The 20,148-nt window shown below is 37.9% G+C and overlaps 1 protein-coding gene across 5 annotated transcripts in view; it reads right to left on the bottom strand.

Moving 5' to 3' along the window:
* Positions 1 to 20,148, bottom strand: part of LOC127413261 (fibroblast growth factor 13) — a 210,151-nt gene that overhangs the window by 60,796 nt on the left and 129,207 nt on the right. For 3 of the 5 annotated variants that reach the window (XM_051650236.1, XM_051650240.1, XM_051650237.1), the window contains one exon: positions 12,746 to 12,856. In XM_051650236.1, the coding sequence (XP_051506196.1) occupies positions 12,746 to 12,856 (111 nt within the window). Of the gene's footprint in view, positions 1 to 12,745; positions 12,857 to 15,781; positions 16,626 to 18,293; positions 18,410 to 20,148 lie in introns of those variants that run through there. The other 2 variants (XM_051650241.1, XM_051650239.1) reach the window with 2 other exon arrangements.

Consider the following 20,148-nt stretch of genomic DNA (forward strand, 5'->3'; position numbering starts at 1 on the left):
TGCCTAAACTGACGACGGAGCAAAAAAATTCTCTTGATTCTGAGATAATCTTGGAGGAGCTTGACGAGGTAATTAAGGCCTTGCCTACAGGCAAAGCTCCAGGGGCCAGATGTTTTGTCGCTGAATTTTTTAGATTGTATGCTACAGAACTGGCTGCACTTTTGCTAGAAGTTTATATGGAATAATTAAAGAATGGAAAGCTTCCTCCAACCATGACGTAAGCCCGGATCAGTCTGATTCTTAATAAGGACAAAGATCCAAGTGAGTGTGAGAGTTACCGTCCATCCAGCTAGATGTAAAAATGTTGTCAAAAATTTTGGCTAACCGATAAGTAAAGTTATGACATCTCTTATACATATAGATCAGGTGGGGTTTATTCGGGGCCGTAGCTCTTCTGATAACATTAGGCGTTTCATCAATATCATGTGGTCAGTGGCAAATGATCAGACTCCGGTCGCAGCCATCTCACTTGATGCCGAAAAGGCATTTGATATGGTAGAATGGGATTATCTTTTTAAGATTTTGGAAATGTATGGGTTCGGGAATACTTTTATTGGATGGAATAAGTTACTTTATAGACACCCGGTAGCGGCAGTACAAAAAAATGGACTAATTTCAGATTATTTTACTCTGAATAGGGGCACTCAGCAGGGTTGCCCTCTTTCCCCATTATTGTTCTGTCTTGCCCTGGAACCATTAGCAGCCACAATAAGAAAGGAGGATGATTTTCCAGGAGTGGTGGTGGGAGGTATGGCGCATAAACTTTTGCTTTATGCAGATGACATTTTATTTTTCATCTCTGACCCCACTAGATCTATGCCTTGCCTCCACAGAATTATGAATTCCTTTTCTAAGTTTTCAGGATATAGAGTCAATTGGTCTAAATCCGAAGCTTTGGCTCCGACAGCGTACTGCCCTGTAACGGCTTTCCAGCCGGGTGCTTTCCAGTGGCCCAAACAATTAAGTATTTGGGCATTTTATTCCCAGCAAAATTGTGTGATTTAGTTAGAGTTAAATTTGACCCCTTAATAAAACGGTTTACGAGTGATGTGGACAGGTGGGCTTCATTACATTTATCTACGATTGGGAAAGTTAATGTTATTAAAATTAATTGTATTCCAAAATTCAATTGTAGATGTCCCCCTCTCTTATTTCAAGCAATTTGATAGCATAGCGAAGTCCTTCATTTGGAATGGTAAGCGTCCCAAATTACATTTCAATACGTTACATAGGCTGATTGACAAAGGTGGGCTAGGCCTACCCAAGATTTTATTTTATTATTATGCTTTCGGTCTCAGACATTTGACTCATTGGTCGCTTCCACCTGAGAGAGCCCCTCCCTGGTTCTGTGTAGAACAGGAAGTTCTTGCTCCTATTTCGCCATTGCAGAGCCTCTCTATCAAATTAATCGGAGAAGCTAAGTTACATCCCGTTATCTCGCACTTGAACTCGGTATGGACAAAAGTGTCCAGACTGTTTAATTCGGACACTTTTTTAAATGTTGCCTCGAGCATATGGCTGAACCCCAGATTATGCATCAACAAGTCCCGTTTTTGCTGATCAGAGTGGATTGTGAGGGGGGTTACTACACTCAGAAGAAGAATCAGAATCAGAATGAGTTTTATTGCCAAGTATGCTTACACATACAAGGAATTTGTCTTGGTGACGGGAGCTTCCAGTGTACAGCCATACAAAAACAATCCAAAAACAGCAACAAGACATAGATAATCATAAAAAATAAAAAATAATTATACACATACGAACAGACACAAACATACATACGTACACACATACACGTGGGTAGTGTGTAGTCCTTATATAGGTCACTCGGTGACCTATATGAGAATGGAGTGTTGAGATCCTTTCAAAATTTGGTTCAACTTTTTGGGATTCCTAGATCTCAGTTCTATAAGTATTTACAGCTGCGCCACCTGCTCTGTACTGTTTTTGGGAGTGGTTTACACCCCCCTAAAGCAGCAGATACTCTGGGAGTGGTGATTACTGCTTTTAGAAAAGGTCATGAGTCATCATTGTATTACTCCCTGCTAATTCAGAGTCTGGGGGATGGGGCTTTAACTTCTCTCAAGAGATTATGGGAGAAAGATTTAAACTTGGCATTGGAGGAGGGAGTGTGGGCTAGGATTCTAAAAAACGTCAAATCTGCATCTCGAAATGCAAGGGTTCACATTATGCAATTTAAGATTTTACATAGAGTCTATTGGACACCCTCTAGATTGCATAGGCTTGGTCTTAAAGACACACCCACCTGCTGGCAATGTCAATCAGAAGATGGAGACACAACCCATGTCTTTTGGATGTGTTAAAATTCAAGAATTTTGGTTGAGGGTCCAGAGTTTTATGGGCGATGTATTAGGTACTCAAATTTCATTTTGCCCCAGACTCTGTATTTTAGGTGATGGCACGGTCATTGATGTAGGGGATAAGTACATGAAGAATTGGATCCTGGCTGGTGTTATGATAGGCAGACAGGTTATCCTTAGAGGATGGAAGTCAGCTGGAGCCCCCTCGTTTTGTGAGTGGTACGAGGAGATGGGCAGGGTAGCGGCTTTGGAAGAGTTGTCATATAGAAGGCTAAGCAACATGGATATGTTCATCAGGAGGTGGGGCAGCTATTTGGCCTTATTGGAGGGCTCTTGGGGAGGGGTATTGGAGGGAGACGTGTTGTTTTAAATGTGTGTGTTGTAGCCTTTTTGTTTTTGAACGTATACTTTCCATTATGTATTTCTAAATATTTTCTACTGTTTTATTGTCTTTTTGTGTGTCTTTGTAAATTACGTTTGACCACTTGGGTATCTGTTTGTGTTGGGTGGGGGGGGGGGGAGGAAGGGTTATTTTTAAAAAAAAATTATAAAAATAAATAAATAAATAAAAATAAAGCTCATTTGGTATCTTTGGATTGTGGGGTTTTGGGAAAAGGGAGTGTGGCTAATCCAATGGCTCAGCTTGTGGAAATTCTAGAATGGCTAAAATCACTTACAGAACCTTTAACTGTGTTGATAATACACTAAAAACTGGCATTTATATAATATTTTAAAGACCCCATGAAATAATTTGATGAACACATTTTCTTTCCTGTGTTTACGTATTTCCTATTGAAACAGAAAGTTTGGGTGGGGCATAGGGCTGGGCAATATGGCCAAAATTATTATCACAATATTATTTTTCAACTGAGACTTGTCCTCCACCACCCGGATTGAGGTGAGTAACTGCGCCTCCATGAGGACCTACTAAGTAGTGGGAATTGGGCATTCCAAATTGGGAAGAAAAGGGAAAAAAAAATAAAAAATAATAATAAATAAAATAAAGATTGTTTTATCACCCAGCCCTAGTGGGACATATCAAAGAGCTTGTCACAGTAATGAACCATGATTTGCTACTTGCTACTCGGTTGCTGGTGGTATTAAGTGGAGGGACATTTTTATTCAAGAGAGCATATGATTGGACAAAAATCTGTTTAGTGCAAGTTGAGTCACCAATATTTTTGATTAGTTTTCCCATAACAGAAAGACTGCATATGTTAAATGCCTATATTTGCTTTAAGTGAAGTTTGTCGATGTGTAGCCTACAGATTGGACTCAAAGATAACACATGAACCAAAGCCAAAAAAACTTAGATAACATTATGAATCTTAACACTGCTCAGCACATGATTAGAAGTGCAATGAGCAGCTTTCCAAAAGCTTTCACGCTGATGAAACATGCATCTTGAGCATAAACACTGCATTTGAACGGACCCTCATCCCTATCTAACACACACACACACCAAGAGGAGAGCCAAGAGGACTGCACTGCTGTCGCTATGGAGACAAGGGTACAAAGCTCCTAACAATTCTATTTTTGTAGTGTGTGAGATAGAAGCTCCCTGTTTTCCCACTTCTCCTCTCCAGCAACAGCTTTACATTATCTCCATAAAATAAGGGAGTATGGTGGGAAAAGCAGGTCAGCTATTATGTAATCTCACCCCTACATAACTCATTCTACCTTGCAGACAATTGCACAGGGAAAGAATACAGTGGGAAAATAAATGAGAAAACAAGGAGAAGAGGCGTGGTCAACCACAGCAGTGTCGCAGATTCTGTTCCAGAGTGAAAAAAAAGTGTATGCTTGAGTGAAATAATCACTGTTATACACCAGTTAGTTTAGGTTCTCTAATCTGACTTAAGAAACATCATTCTGATATTTATTATAACAGCACTGGAATGCTTCACTGTTTGCATCACTCCTCTTGTTTGTGTTCCCGGCATTCCTGGCAGGCTGTCATTCTGTACATTGCTCTGCAACATGCAATGGTTGATAATGCTTTGGCTTCGTTTTGAAACATTTTTCATCAGTGGATGAAAATTATACCAAATAATTGTCAATATTGTGTCTAAAATGGCCAAATTACAGTCATGCTGATATTCAGCACAATAGCACCTGTTGGAAACTCCCAGAGAAGACCAGGAGACTCGGGTAAAGCTTTAGCAGGATTCTTTATTGTAGAAGATCAGGAGCATCGGTCTACATGTCAGAATGTGCTGTCTTGCGCTGCATTCATAAAGTCTGACTTAAGGAGGCATACTGTCACGTTCATGTGTTTTGTTCATGTTTTAATTCATGTTCTTTTGTTCAAGTCTTATTTTGAAGTTTAGCTTTCACTTTCTTGTTCCTTGTTCCTGTTCATGTCATGTGATTTCCTGTTACCCTCTTGTGATTCTGTCTTGTCTAGTCATGTGACCCTCATGTTTCATGTGTTTTGTTCTCATTGATTTATAGTCATTGTCTTGTTATTATGTTCATTAGTCATGTCTTGTCATTGTCTCGTTTGATTAGTCTTGTTATCTTGTTAACCTCTGTCTCTGTATTTAAGCCCTCATGTTTGCCAATGTCCTTGGTCAAGTATTGTACATGTAATGTTGTAGCCAGTCTAAATATTAGTCTAGTCATAGTTTAGTCAATAATGGAGAGCGGAGGAAGCAGTGTCTGAGGCAAAGGGCTCAGCGGGTTTGGGATACATTCCAAAGAGGCAGGTAAGACCAAGGGCAGAAAGCGACATCATTTAATCCAGGAAGAAGTCCGTGCATGCATGGAGGAAGATCGAGCAAGCATGATGGTGGGGCTCCAGCAGCATTGGGCATGGTCAAGCTGGGAAAGCATAATGCAATGCAGGATTACCTGGGATAACATCATGCAGGTAGACTTCCATCGTGTCCAGTTCCTTGTCCAAATGGTCAATGACACCCTACCAAGCCCAGCAAAACTTCACATATGAGGAAAATGTGAGACACCCTCCTGCCCTTCTTGTCCTGGAAGGGGTTCTCAGGAGCATCTCCTCAGCAGCTACCCAAAAGCCCTTTGGAAAGTTGCTATCGTTGGCGCCACAACCAGGTGCTCAAGGCAGTTGCAGAGAGTATAACCGCTGCCACTGGTACCAGCAAACACAAGCACACACCAATGAAGTCCATCACCTTCATCAAAGCTGGTGAGAAACCCCTTCTACTACCAAAATCAAGGTCAGGGGGGCCTGGGTAGCTCAGCGAGAACTGACGCTGACTACCACCCTTGGAGTCGCGAGTTCGAATCCAGGGTGTGCTGAGTGAATCCAGCCAGGTCTCCTAAGCAACCAAATTGGCCCAGTTGCTAGGGAGGGTAGAGTCACATGGGGTAATGGACTGAGGTGAGTAACTGTGCCTTCATGACGACATGGTAAGCAGTGGGAATTGGGGAGAAAAGGGGATACATTTAAAAAAAAAAAAAAATCAAGGTCAGGTCTCCTCCACACAGCCTCTGACTGGCAGTTCAAAGTTGATATAGGTTAAGCAGCTAAAGTTCCCTGAGCACATCGTGCCAACATCACTCCGGCCAGTCCACCAAGCAAATGGTCATGTTGGAACTCACAGTGCCCTGGGAAGAGTGCATTGAAGAGGCCAACGAGAGGATGCACGCAAAATACCAGGAACTGGTGGAGACGTGCCGGGCCGGAGGCTGGAGGACACACTGTGAGCCAATTGAAGTAGGCTGTAGGAGCTTTGCAGGACACTCACTCTGCAGAGCCCTTAACCTGTTGGGCATAATGGGTGCTGCGAAGAAGAGGGCCATGCAATCTGTGACCGAAGCTGCAGAGAAAGCCACAAGGTGGCTTTGGATTAAGAGGGCTGATCTGTGGGCGGTTGCTGCTGGGACGCATGTCAGGGCCTGATCAACCCTGACTGGGTCACCTGGGCAAGGGTGTCTGATGCTGAAAGACCCAGAACATCTGAAGATCCCAGGTAACATCACTGATGATGCGTTCCAGCACATCCACAAGATGTATCTAGCACACAGTCAAGTCATAGTTTATTCCAGTAAAGTCTGTATTGGTCAAGTTTCTGTTCATGTTTGTGTGCCACCTTGTTTTGATACCTTCACGTTAGGATTTCATGTTTGGTTTTCACATTGACAATATAACTGTGCTTGGGTTCTTCACTCTTCATCATCGTCTTTGTTTGTTCCTGTGCCTGTCCTGCCTTGCCTGCCCTCCAAATTTACACATACACTGTATTGTATAGGCATTCGGTGGGCAGTACTTCCAGGTGGTTACAAAGCATTTAGGTGAAACCAAAGCATCCAATGAGTAAAGTCTCTGAATTCTACTAGCCCTAATCCAATTATCATAACTATATCACTCAGACAACTTCATTATCATAGAAATAAGGAAGAGTCCACACCAATGGCAATGCATTTACATTTGACTCGGACATTGATTGAATCATGAACCATGGCCATCGAGTCAGAGAATGGGACTGAGCCATCAAGAACCATCACAGGCAAAAAGGGGCTAGACCTAGTTAGCAAGAGAAACATGTCTTCATTCACATATACTCTAGGTCAAGAGGACAAACAGAATATGGCCACTGGGAGATAATCTCACAGAATCACGATACCAAATACCTTGAAAGCCCAATACAATGTGCATCACTTTAGTTTTTCATGAGATGTTATATGAAAGACAGTAGACCACCTGATCTTATAGAGACACTTAAATTTGCAATCCCACACTTCCATGTTATACTGAATGTGATATTGCTTGATTCAGCTTTAAGTATTTCAATTGAAGTTATAAACTGTGTATATATACTAGATACAAGATTATGATAATCAGGATGTGCTTGTTTTATATCTCCATCCATAAGAGGATTTGGAGACTTGAGTGATAACAGTTCCAAATGACTTGGATCACCACACATTGAGCTCATGGACTGTGTTCATGTGCTTGATATGAGCGTCATCTTCGCCCAATGACTATTTGAATAGACTCAAGCTAATTTACAGGCTCCAGAATGCCACAGACACTTAGCGTCAGTGAGATATAACACATATTAAATTAGAGCCCTGCCAACCAGCCACTCACTCTATCCTCACTCACAGGCACAGTATAGCTCAGACACTGACTGAGTAACACCGCACTTGCCTACAGACTAAATAATTCACACTTGCAGGTGCCCAGCAAGAGGACTTTAAAAGCAAATGACACAAAATAATTTCCAATCTAAAAGAAAGTTGTTTTTCTGGCACAATGTACATCTGGCTAAAAAGAAAAATTCTTGTGTTTGGGCTTTCCAGGTCCATTGACTGTGCTCTCAGAAGAATTGTCTTAATGGTGTTTATTTATTTATTTATATGTGAGTGCTCCTTCAAAATTTCCCATTTCAGTATAACTAAGAACTGAGCCTCTAGAGTTTTTGACATGACCAACTGAGAAATGAAAAGGTATAAAAAAAAAGTTAAAAACAAAGTTAAAACTGTGTATGGGTAGTTGATATTTAATCCTTTTGGAAAGCTGACATGTCCTGTGGTGAGACATACTATGCTCCATTTAAAACTATTTTAAGTAGATTTTTTTATTCTTGTATAATTATTATGCATGATGTTTATAGAACCCAATATTAATTGACACACAACATGGAATATCTGTACGTACAAAACATCATGTGTCACACTGCAGGACATTTAAATTACTACTGAAGGAAAAAAGGTGATTTAAAAATGATATACAGTAGTTGAGAGATAGATGAAAATTCTGGCATCGTTTACTCGATCGGTTTACTCAATCGGTTACATCGTAACCGATTTAGTCACACTGTGACTAAAATGGTTGCAAATGTGATAAAAAAATAAATATTGTGGCAATAATTAAAAATAGAGTCTGGAACACTCTGTGTGCTGTGGGATCTTATGGGCAGAAGAATCTTACATATCTCCATGCTGAATGACTTAAAATCAGGAATGCGGACTGGAGCTAAGGAGTCTGAGTTGATCTGCATCTGGCCAATAAAACTGTCAACGAACAAAGAGAGCTTGTCCAGAAGAGTTATTAAAACCTCAGGTTATTAAACATATACATATTGTAAAAGGCCATCTTCTGAAGAAATCCACAGGGAAAGCTACGATTGAACCAATTTGACACACTTAAAATGAGGCATTTCCTGTGTCACATGCTAAAGCTCTGTACGAGATGAGAGAGCTTGAAAACTGTCAAACTGTCTTTGAAAGGATCCCTTTGAACTTTTCTTAAATCCAGGAACTTTGACATAAACTTTTCTTGGGGTTTTTCCAATGCATATACATATATTATGAATTATAACACTATAAAAAGACTCCATTGTCTCATTCTACACTTCTGAATGCTCATAACCTAATCTTAATATGCTAAGATGTATCACATATGCCTGACTGTGGTTAGAATCACAGAATATATCAGTGCTCAATTATACAATGTATAATAATGTATATTCATATATGTGTAGCAAAGTAAACATAAAGGTAAAATATGTCATGTTTCATATGTAAATGCTTGCCCATTTATGTAGAGAATGTTGATGTTAACAGATTCTCTTACACTGATTTAATTATATAAAATGTATGATTAGAACATGTACTTTTTCAAGTGGGAATTTTTAAGAATTGTAAATCAACTTCAGGAGGAGGGACAGAGAGATGATCACATGGTATCTGAAAACACTTCTGATTGGCTCAAGGCACCTTTGGGGTGTGGTCAACATCAACTCCCCACCAAGGAAGAATTTCTCTCTCTTCCTTGCCTCTCTTCAGCTCTCTTCATCCTCCGTGCTCTTGCCCATGTGGCTTGTAGTCCTCTATGGCACCCCTCAAGTTCTGTACAATATAGAGTTCAGGAAGCTCGGAACGCAAAGTTCCGAAAAGAGTTCTCTCTTCTCTGTGCTATGACTCAAAAATGTAACGGGGAGTCGTGAGTCTTCCTGGTGGAAGGCCTCACTTCAAAGCCCACTTCATCATTCCAGCAACAACCCGACATCCACGATCTTAACAGATTTCCAAAACATCGACGGAACAACCCGAACATTCTACAAAGAGCCAAAGAACCAAACAATGCAAGGAAACAAAGGAAATGCAAGTGCATCTCCAGACTTTGCTGAAAGTAATGGTGTCTCTTTAATATAATTTGTGTTACCTGGTTGTAAATTGAGTTAGACTGAATTAAGTATCAATGGTTCTCAAGGCACTGTCTACAGACTCCATAAAGTTAATTTTCTCTGTACAGTAATTTCCATTCAAGTTCACTCAGTTTTTCATATTTGTCTATATGTTAGTTTTATGTTAGATTAGCAATAAAGTCTTGTTTGTATTCAAAGTTAATTTACCTCTTGTGTATTTTGACAAATAAACTCGTCACTTGATTTTTCAAAGATCTGTGCTCTGAAGCTTGATCTATATCTAAACATATTTGTGATATTATTTTTAAAAAGCCATGAGAATAGTATTACTCCAATAAGTGAATTAACCATAATTTCCTTATTAAAGCTAATTCCTTACAATAGAAATTGTGAGCAGATACAATGAGCCGTTGTATTAAATTTTAATGGTGGAATATTTTATACAGATTTCTATCTGATCATTTGCCATTTATTCTTACATATTATGGTGAAGGTACGCAGACACTTTAATCCATACCGTGTGCATTAATACAACCAAAATTCCAACAGTGCTATGTGCTTTTGTCAGATATCATCTTGTGAGTTATCAAATTACATCTTCAGAGCCAGCGCTAGTGTGTCTTACGCTGCTTTTCACCCTTTTTGTAGAGATGTGCTCACTGCATGCAACAGCAAACACAGCGTGATCTATGATGTCCAATTCACGGACAAATTACTCTTAAAATTGGTCTTTTTAATGAATCGGCCAAAAAACATTTACAAAACGGGTTTCAACTCAGGAGCTCTGGTTAGCTCTTTGAATGAGAGCCACTTTCTCAAATCATAATATTTTTCACAAATTATTATATACAGTATACTGTATATATAATATATAAATAATATAGTATAATACAATATTTTATTTTTTACGGTATTGGCCAATTAATCATAATCAGCTGTCTTTCTCTTCTTTGGCTTTCTATTTAGCTTCTGAACAAACATCTAAATCGAGCAATTCTGTAATTTTGCAACAAAAACAGCCATTTGGCTCCTAAATGTTTCAGTTTAGCCAATGGCTCCGTAGTTATTTTTTTAGTCTGGAGCCCTGACGCTCATGTTGTTCCAAACCCGTATGACTTTCTTTATACAATAGAACACAAAATATCTCGCGACGATCAACATTTAGAATCAAAACAATGTACAGTATTCCTAACAAGCCATTCTCACCTGGAGTGAACATTCGCACCGAAACGCGGCAACAAAGCGAAGATTTTTTTAAAAGGGGAAGATATGAGGATGTGTATTTCATTTGCATAAAATGGCTTAAAAAATTCTCATGGGTTCTCTTAACATGTAAATGATATTGCTGCACCACTGCCTTGCATACTATTTAAAAATTATCTGATCTTATGTGGACTGTCTTCATAATTTATTTCATATTGCTGCATTGTTTTGCCTTTGCATTTAATCTTACACAAGTTCTCTTATATCTCTAATTTAATATATATATCACGGCATCTTTGCCTTTTTATCACCTTTTTTTAATAAACAAATTTACAGATCTTCATTGTTTTTCTTCGCAAAATATGTATCATATTAATACTATTGCTGTGACTTGCAGTGCATTGCAGTATATTTATGTATTTCTATTCAAAATGCCTTTGTATACCAAAACACTTGGTAGTGTCTCCACAAATTAATTCTTGCTGTTCTATTTTTAAAAGTATTAAAGTATCTAATAATGGGTCAGACTGAAGAAGGTTTTTGTTGGGTGAGATCTGTGTTTTATTGCTTGCATTAGAAAGACTCTTGGATTGTTTAAACTTTGTCAAATTTAATTAGAAACATGCTGGGTTTTGAGCAAATATATCACAAGCAGATGTACATGGCAATAAGATCAAATCAAACATTTGTTTAAACAGTCATTATGAGTGTGCATTATACAGTGGTTTACAGTATTATAGAGTATGAGTGTCAGTTGCATATAATCAGTACAGTTCCAAATGATCCCTGATAGCACATGTACATCACCCAGATGTCTATTTGATGTGTTTTTCCATCTGCAATACATCAGTTAGACGTATGTCAATAAGTACAGTATGCCTCAGATGTCAGTAAGTCATTCAGCAGATGACTTTGAGACATTTATGATTTAGAATGTTTGTAAATCTGATCTTTTTAAGATGTTTACGATGTTATTAAATTGAGATGCTTTACAGATCAAAAGATCTAAAACAGACATCTCGGAGATGCACGTGTGCTATCTGGGATAACATATTTTAACTGTTCATTTTATTTTTATTTTTTTAACCATTCATTTTATTCTTTCTAATCACTGTCAGTCAACTTATCCAGCAGGAGAACTGAAATAGTTTGTGAAAGTGTCTTGAATGTTTTCTTTCTCAAATAAACAACAAACTCATCATCACTGATGCAGCTTTTAGAGAAATCTGATTTACTTTTTCAATCTGCTCGCTACAGAACTCATTTGCTTGTCTTATTTGTTTCGAAAACTTGTCAAGTGGTTAGTTCTTCTCACCCGTGATGAGCGGAGGGCAGACCAGCTCAAAGGTGCGTTGACTCATGAGCCATCTACCGTACCGGGGGTAACGGCAAACACACGCTTTCTATGTGAAAGGGCCACTCGTTGGTGATATGCCTCTCATAATCGCATCGCCTTTGGTGTTTCCACACTGAAACTATGTTTTCCTCCACCAAAAATGTAAACTTTTGAAAACACTCTCTAATATGGATACTTTGGAAAACAATAAAATTAGGAAATAGAAAAAGCGGGTTTTAACCGAAAACGTATTAGTGTGTACATGGCCTCAGTCACTGCTCACTTTAATCCTATGAAAAAGATGCAATGAAAGTGAATAGTGACTGTCATTGGGCCTAATATCTCCTTTATGTTGCCAAAGCAGAAAAAAAGTCATATAGATTTGTTACATAAAGTTGAATAAAATAGGTGAACTATCCCTTTAAAAGAAATAGTGACCAGTTACAGCACCTAAAATATACACTTTCACTTACATATTCACATTTTAACCTAAATTACTGATTTTCATGGACACAATAAATTATCAACCACCCCTATAAGTGTAGGTATAAAGCAGAAATATAGTCTTATACAGTTACTGCAGAAGACATGATAACAACAGCTGTCAATGACATATGAGTAGACATATCAAAGGATAGTTGCTCTATTGAACTTCCCTTTATTTTCCAACTTTGAACCCCATGATGGACCTGGATAGGTGAAAACTTCAGAACCCAGAAAATCAGAAACCCAGAGTAAGACTCCAGCTGACTTACTGAAACCACTGTCCTCCTCTTTAGTGCCGTCAATGGTTCCATCTGCTTGGAGCTGCAAATGAAAGCCCTGTCGACTGTACAGCTTCGTTACGATCCCCTTAAGCTGGGGCTCTGCGTAGAGGGAGATAGAAGGCAGAGAGAGAAAGAGAAAAAGACAGAGAGATGGTTAAACCTGCTGTAAAGCTCCTGGCTTAGCAGAGCTTTCCATGGTCTACAGATCTGAGCCTGAATTAAAAACAAAAAATCAGATCACAGTTTAAGAACAGGAGCAAAAGAATTCTTTAAAAGTCACCAGAACCACCACAAATTGTAAGGCAACTTCTGCCCAAGATAAGAATTCACGCAAAACATGTACATTTGCTGAGGAGCCATATCACCTTACATGGATTTGATTTTCATTACTGAGACAAAGGGGCATACAGGACATACTGTAGCATCTAAAACAGCTCTCCAGTACAAAATACCAGATTGCATCAGCAGATCTGTAGTTATTAAGGCTTAGTGGGTTGGTGGATCAGGCTATTAACACTGATTATCTTTCATTTATCATAGGAGATTAAAAAATGTGTGGCAATTAGGTTACATCTTATCATTCAAACAGTTTAAATGTAATGCACGTCCTAAATTACAGTCATGAGAAAACAAAGAGGATCTGAATATTTTGTTGATTTATACCAATTTATAGGTATACTGTATGGTATTGTATCAGTACAGGATGATTAGCTGAATAAGCGTGTGAATTTACATTGATTTTCCACAAAAACAGAAACAAGCCCAATACCTCTGTTGATAACAGACCTATGGAAAGCATGATATGAAAACGTTTAGGCTCCCTAAAATTGCTCAACAATAGGTAAATTCTTTGCTAAGAACATCGTGTGTTTTTGTGTTTGTGAGCAAGATATTTAAGCATGAAACTAATAAAGAAAGAATCACAGCCCTGAAGAAAGAAAGAAAGATAGAAAGAAACTGTAAAAGGGTATGAAGTACTACTTATTTAGTCTAATCTGCACAACAACTCTGTTAAGCTTTATTTTCAAAATCTGTTCCATGTAAAATCAGGAAAGAAATAGTGGCTACAATGAAAGGCACAGACATAAAACTTAGTGGTGAGTCACACTTCTAAAACCTCAATAGAACTCAAACTTGACAACCTTTTGATATTAGTCACTTAGGGTGTACTTTACCATTTTAAAGGACTTAACCCATCTTTATATTGCAAAGGTGGCGCAGAAGCTGCATCTGAAGTGGCATTTAGGTGTATTTACACAGACTGTTTAATGCTGCTCAGAAATGCCTTTTCACAGCAATTAAAATGGCATAACATATTTTATGAGATTAATGTTTTAAATTTAAAATGATAAGTATAAAAATACAAACTGAACAAAAATATGAAAATATACTTTTAAATATGAAACTAAATTATTAAATATAGGCTCTATCTTGACAACAACAAAGTTTAAAGCAATATTCCAGGTTCAAGACAAGTTTAGCTTAATCAACAGCATTTGTGGCATAATGTTGATTATCACAAAATATTATTTTGACTCGTCTGTCCTTTTCTTTAAAAAGCAGGAAAGATCAAAGTTACCATGAGGCACTTACAATGGAAGTGAATGGGGCCAATTTTTGGATGGTTTAAAGGCAGAAATGTGAAGCTTATAATTTTATAAAAGCACTTACATTAATTACTCTTTTAATACTTATTTGAGCAGTAAAGTAGTTTGAATCATCATTTTACAGTCATTTTAGGGTTTAGTGAAATTACACTGTCATGGCAATGAAATAACTTTATATAGAAAAGGTAAGTAAGCAATTTTATCATGCTAAAATCATGATAACAAGCATATTGTTTACATCTTGTGGCTATACTTTTGAAACTTTTTTAACGTTTTCAGACTAGCCCCATTCACTTCCATTGTAAGTGCATCACTTTTTCTTTTTTTTTTTTTTTTTTTTTTTTTTTTAGAAAAAGAGGGGCAATTCAAAATTTATTTTTGTGGTAATCAATATTGTCCCATAAATGCTGTCAATTCAGCTTAACTTGAACCTGCAATATTCCATTAAGTCTGCTCTGATGCTGTATTTCATTTACACAGAACCAAAGCAGCATCAAAATTGCCTTTGATACTCTGGGCTGAGGTGGGACAGAGCAGTCTTAATTTAGTCTGCCGTTTATACGGCATTGCGTCTTTACACAGAATTTTGAGAAGACACAGAGCAGGCTTAATTCGGCTGTATAAAGGCGCCTTAAGTGTCTTAAAGAGCATGTGGAAAATATTTCCACTGACTTCTAAGCAGCATCTCTTATATATGATTCATTGATCTTAAGTCACTTTCTCTGAAGGAATTGAAATAACAGCTTTCAAACTCATTCTGATTTCAGAAAAGTTCATAACAGCAGGTTTTATTGCACTGCAATATTTGCAGAATATTTCTATATGACCTCACTGTGTGAGAATCACCGGGGACACGACCAACTTAATAGTTAGCTGCTGTCCAAGAACTTGTGTCAAGCAATAACCTGCTTAGTTTGCTTTCTATTGTCCCTCTGTCCCCACTGGGATTAAACACACTAGAGGACAAGAGCAGAAAAAGGACTGCTCATCATCTCCACTGAAAAACCATGTCTGCAGACTAATTACAAAAGTTACATATACTTGAAAGTTGTGTTTTTCTCTCTCACACAAATACTATTTTGTCAAGCTGGATGCCCGAAGAGTGCTGTAAGGTTGTTGAATAACTAATGTTGAATGAAATGTCACAATAAAGTAAGAAAGCACACAAACCGAATTTTAAAGGCATTTAAAAAGATAGGCTGAAGTGATGGGTTTGTCATGTACTTAATGGATGAAGAAAAAAATCTAAATGGAAAATGTTAAGGATACAAAATAAATATATTTGAATAGTAGATATTCAAAAAGGGTGAAGAAGAAGAAGATGATGATAATGATGATGATGATGATGATGGTTGTGGTGCTACAGTTATAATGACCATATTAAGATGGGACTCTAAAAACACAGGTAACATCAGACCTGGTCGTCTCCTCCTGCGCTTCTTGGACCCGAAAAGCTTGACTCGGGAGAAAACACTCAGTCGACTGGGTTTCTCGCATGTTCCTTTGGTTTTATTGGGACTGCTCACGCAGCGACAGGCGTTTGATTTCTCACGCTCCCTCGCCTGCCTCTTCTGCCGAATAAGGGAGCTGGCGATCGCCGCGGCCATGGCCAGTTTGACGGTGTGACACCCAAAACTTTCAGAGGACGGAATTCGTTTCCCCACCTCGTCCAAATCAGGATTTCTTAAAGGAAATCTTTAACTTGATAGCTCACATCCAAGTCTTCATACACAAGTCGCCGCCATTGTTCGTTAGTCAGAATGACAGATCCGCGTGTAAAGAGTTGTAATAATTTGAAGAGACAAAACACAGTTACGTAGGTAATGATACATGCATCTCGTTACATTTTTCTTCAAAAGGAGAGCCTCTGAATGAATCTACATTCAGTCCGCCGCAGCCTTACCGCATCTGTCTCCAAATAATGTCACTATCTAGCCATTTCGGTTACTAACGGAGAGAATGGACCCCCAAAGACAGAACACACGTCTCGCAGTATTCAACGAAGCAGTCAGTCACAGCACACAGGACACGGCCATGTGAGTGAAACACCTGTTAGCGAGCTCAGGAGCGCGGTTCAGCGAGTGCGCGCGGGCACGAGCGCGACTGTATGTTTTTAGTTAATCTTCTTAATCCATTTGTAATGTAGATTTAAATAACTAGATTGGGAACTTACTCGCCGGTATGAATATAATAGTAGTCCATTTCAGAAAAGGTTAACAATTCCACAAGGTTTTCGTGTTTATTTTTGGTATCCAATTCAAAAGAAGTGACACGTTGTGCTCTTAAACGAATCCTATCACAAAGCTGTCAGTTCGGGGCGGAGGGTGGCGGCTCATGTGGAACAAACAAAACAAGCTTCGACTACGCCTTTGAATTAAGTGGAGTATCCACATCATTTCATTATTACAATGAGGTATATGTAACTAGATTAGTCCTGATATTTGTAAGTATCTTTGACACATTCAGTGTGAACCGTGTGGTGGCTAAAGAGCGAGACTAATCTATATCTTTCAGGGAGACGGATCTCGCGCTGCCTCTCCCCGCTGGAGAATCACGATATAGCATGACTGTAATAAGTATGCTGGTGCTCCAATAATTAAAGCTGCTGAACAGGAATCTTTAATAAAAAAAAGTCCTATACATGTTTTATATTTCTTTTCACAACATACATGAGCGCGTGGATACAACACAGTCGCAAATGCCGTCCTGAGTAGAAGGGTTGCCATGGTAGTGAGTTTCCTGCATGCGTGGCTCAACACAACTCTATTCTGTCCCACTCATAACAACAAGCAATAATATGCATTGCATAGGCCTACACACATACATTATAGTTATATATGGAGTTTTTTTGTGCAATGTTCTGGAGGTGCGATAGCTAATTTAAATCATAGCCTAATTACAATTACAAATGGAATACGGAGCGGGAATGTCAGTTTTATCATTATTATATAGAATATTTTGAAACAAAAGACGTATTTCTTAACATAGATAAACAACATTTAGGCCTAATGCAATTTCCCTAATCAGTGAGTTTCAATTAATCTCTGCCAAAAACAATTAATCAAACAATCCCTGTTTAATTACTGACTGTAGAACAGTCCTCAGCAACTACTATGGTGTCTCAACCCTACTGCTTCCTGCCCTCCCTAGTCAACATGTTTCGAAGCGTTTCATGGAGTAGGTCCTGGTATTGTATTTAGTATATGTACACCAATAGCGCCATCTGCCGTACAATTATGAACTTATGAAACGCAATAACAACTCGCCTCGACAAGTAGATGGAAGTCTAACATCAAATCTGCTTCCGATTGTTACGTAAAACAAGTTTTCCAGATTTCGCATAACTGTGGTTTAATGTGGCATACAATATTAATTTAACAACATAAGTTTGCCACTTGCTCTTATAAGCTCAGATATAGAAATTCTAGCGTCATAGTTGATTTAGCTAAATAAGATTGCATTCTTTGAGGTCCACAACTTTATATATATATATAACTTTAATAATAGTATATAGCTATATATATATATATATATATATATATATATATATATATATATATATATATATAATGCATACTACAAAATAAATAATCTATAACAACACAAATAAATAACTGGAACGAAGTAACAGAAAGAAAATGATAATAAAATGTTAGGACTATGCGCAGCTTTGACATATGTAGCCTATCTGAAGTTCAGCACCTCGGACAGCACCATCTGTTATGACCGCCACCCGCCAAAGCAATGCTAAATGCTCCCAGAAAAAAAAAAAAAAAAAAAAAAAAGTTCAAACAAAAATATCCAGTTGAGCTATGTTCGACAAATAACAAGAATTGGAGCCCAATAAAACATTAGAGCAAAATCAGTCATTAATCAACACTTTGTCTTAGAACACCAGAGAAGCGCAGAAAGGTGATGCTAATCCTTACCTGACGTTGATTTTCTAAGAGGAAAAGTCATTTTTAGCCGTTAAAACGCCGAAACAATAAAGCTGGAGGCCAGTGTTGATTCACTGTGAGCAGAAGGATGTTTTCAAAGTTTTGACCATACTAAAAGAAATCCTAATGGAACTGACGAGAGGCCATCAAGGCGGGGCCAGCTGTATTCAGAAATCATTAATGGACATTAGTGACTAGCCATTACTTCTAAAGCACTCATTAAAGATTCATTCGGAAGCGCTGTTGATCTGGCAAACACAGGGCGTGTGTGTGTTCACTAAACTGCAGCGCTCTGGGTCAAAATTGCAGGGAGAAAATCGAACTCTGTACTTCCTACTAGAGAGAGCTTTCGTTCCTCTCACGTTACAAAGAAAAGGCTGTAAAGTGATCCTTTAATGCGTCGCGTAAACTAGTTATACCAGACCTTTCACTCGCATCACTGAGCATCTGCAGATATACAGCAAACATTAGCAGTGCTTTTCACTTCTGTTGTTCTGAACGCGCCTGACATATCATAGAATATCTTCTGTTTTGATGCTTAGATCGTTGTGTGTTATTTAACAAACACCTTATCATAAAAATAAAAGAGATTCAGAATTATTCAAACTAATATTATTAAAAGTGACAATGCTGGTGGCATTAGGGTACAACCAGCCTAAAGAAACACCTTAAGGAAAATGTGCTTTTTTTCCGGTCACAAAGTGGATCAAAATGGAAAGAATTCATTTCTTTTTATTGAAATATTTGACCCCACACTTGATGTAAAAGCCCCCCAGGGGTTTTAAAGTGATAATGTGTAAATACAGGGACAATAGTTATAAGGCAAAATTTTTCAACTTAGGCAAACACTTTTGAGACAGCAATATGCTTTTTGAGTAACAAAGTAAGATTATTATTAAAAATAACCACTACAGAAAAGGATTAACCATTTCCTGGTAATTTCAATCACATTTGTCATTTCATAACATCTCAAGTATTCTATAAATAAATTAATCTTCATTGTGATTGGATCAGTCAATGTGAGCCCACTTTCATAACAACCATAATTCATAACAAATCTATTCACCCCACATAAACACAAACAATGTGTTTATGGGGGCCTTTAGCCCCGCCTACTATCCTTTCACTCATTGAACAGTTATTTTGATTTAATCACCTTGAACAAAACTGAAAATGATAAATTAGTATTTTGTCTTAAATAAATGTGATAATTTCAGGTATTCTCATTAACAACATAAATGTGCAACATTTTAAAAATTGTTATATATTAGATAAAATGACATCAAAAACAAACTTTGGACTTTAAGAATATTTTGCAGTGTATTGAGACAAATAGGTGTTTAGGAGAGTACCGTGGTAGTTTTTGTTTCTGTTTAGTGTTTTGGGAGAAAATAAAATCAAAAGTGCCTTTTACCCCCGGGGGCCTTTAGCCCAATTGTACCCTACAAATGTATGCCAATAGAGAATTAAAGATCCATGATTCACTGCCTCATAAGTGTCAATCAATAATCTGACCACTAGAGGGAGCAAGTTCATCATATTTATGAACCTGCACAATCTCTCCTTTAAAATAAATGGTTCTCCACATCCAAACCCAGTGACGTGTTTCCTGCAATATTTGTCTGAGGCTTTATAAGTAACAGTTAATTTACAACCTCTAATTTAATATAGGTTATTTAGGCTAAAATTAAGACAAAACATATAAAACAGGCAAAAAAAAAAAAAAAATGTAATGTATGGTTGAAACTTGGTGGAACAGATCCATGATGTGCTATACTGTAAATTGATGAAAAGTTATGAAAAGTAAAGTTAGTTCTGAGAAAAGCTCTAGCATAATTTGTTTGCA

This window comes from Myxocyprinus asiaticus, chromosome 22 (genome assembly GCF_019703515.2).
Source record: "Myxocyprinus asiaticus isolate MX2 ecotype Aquarium Trade chromosome 22, UBuf_Myxa_2, whole genome shotgun sequence".
NCBI lineage: Eukaryota > Metazoa > Chordata > Actinopteri > Cypriniformes > Catostomidae > Myxocyprinus > Myxocyprinus asiaticus.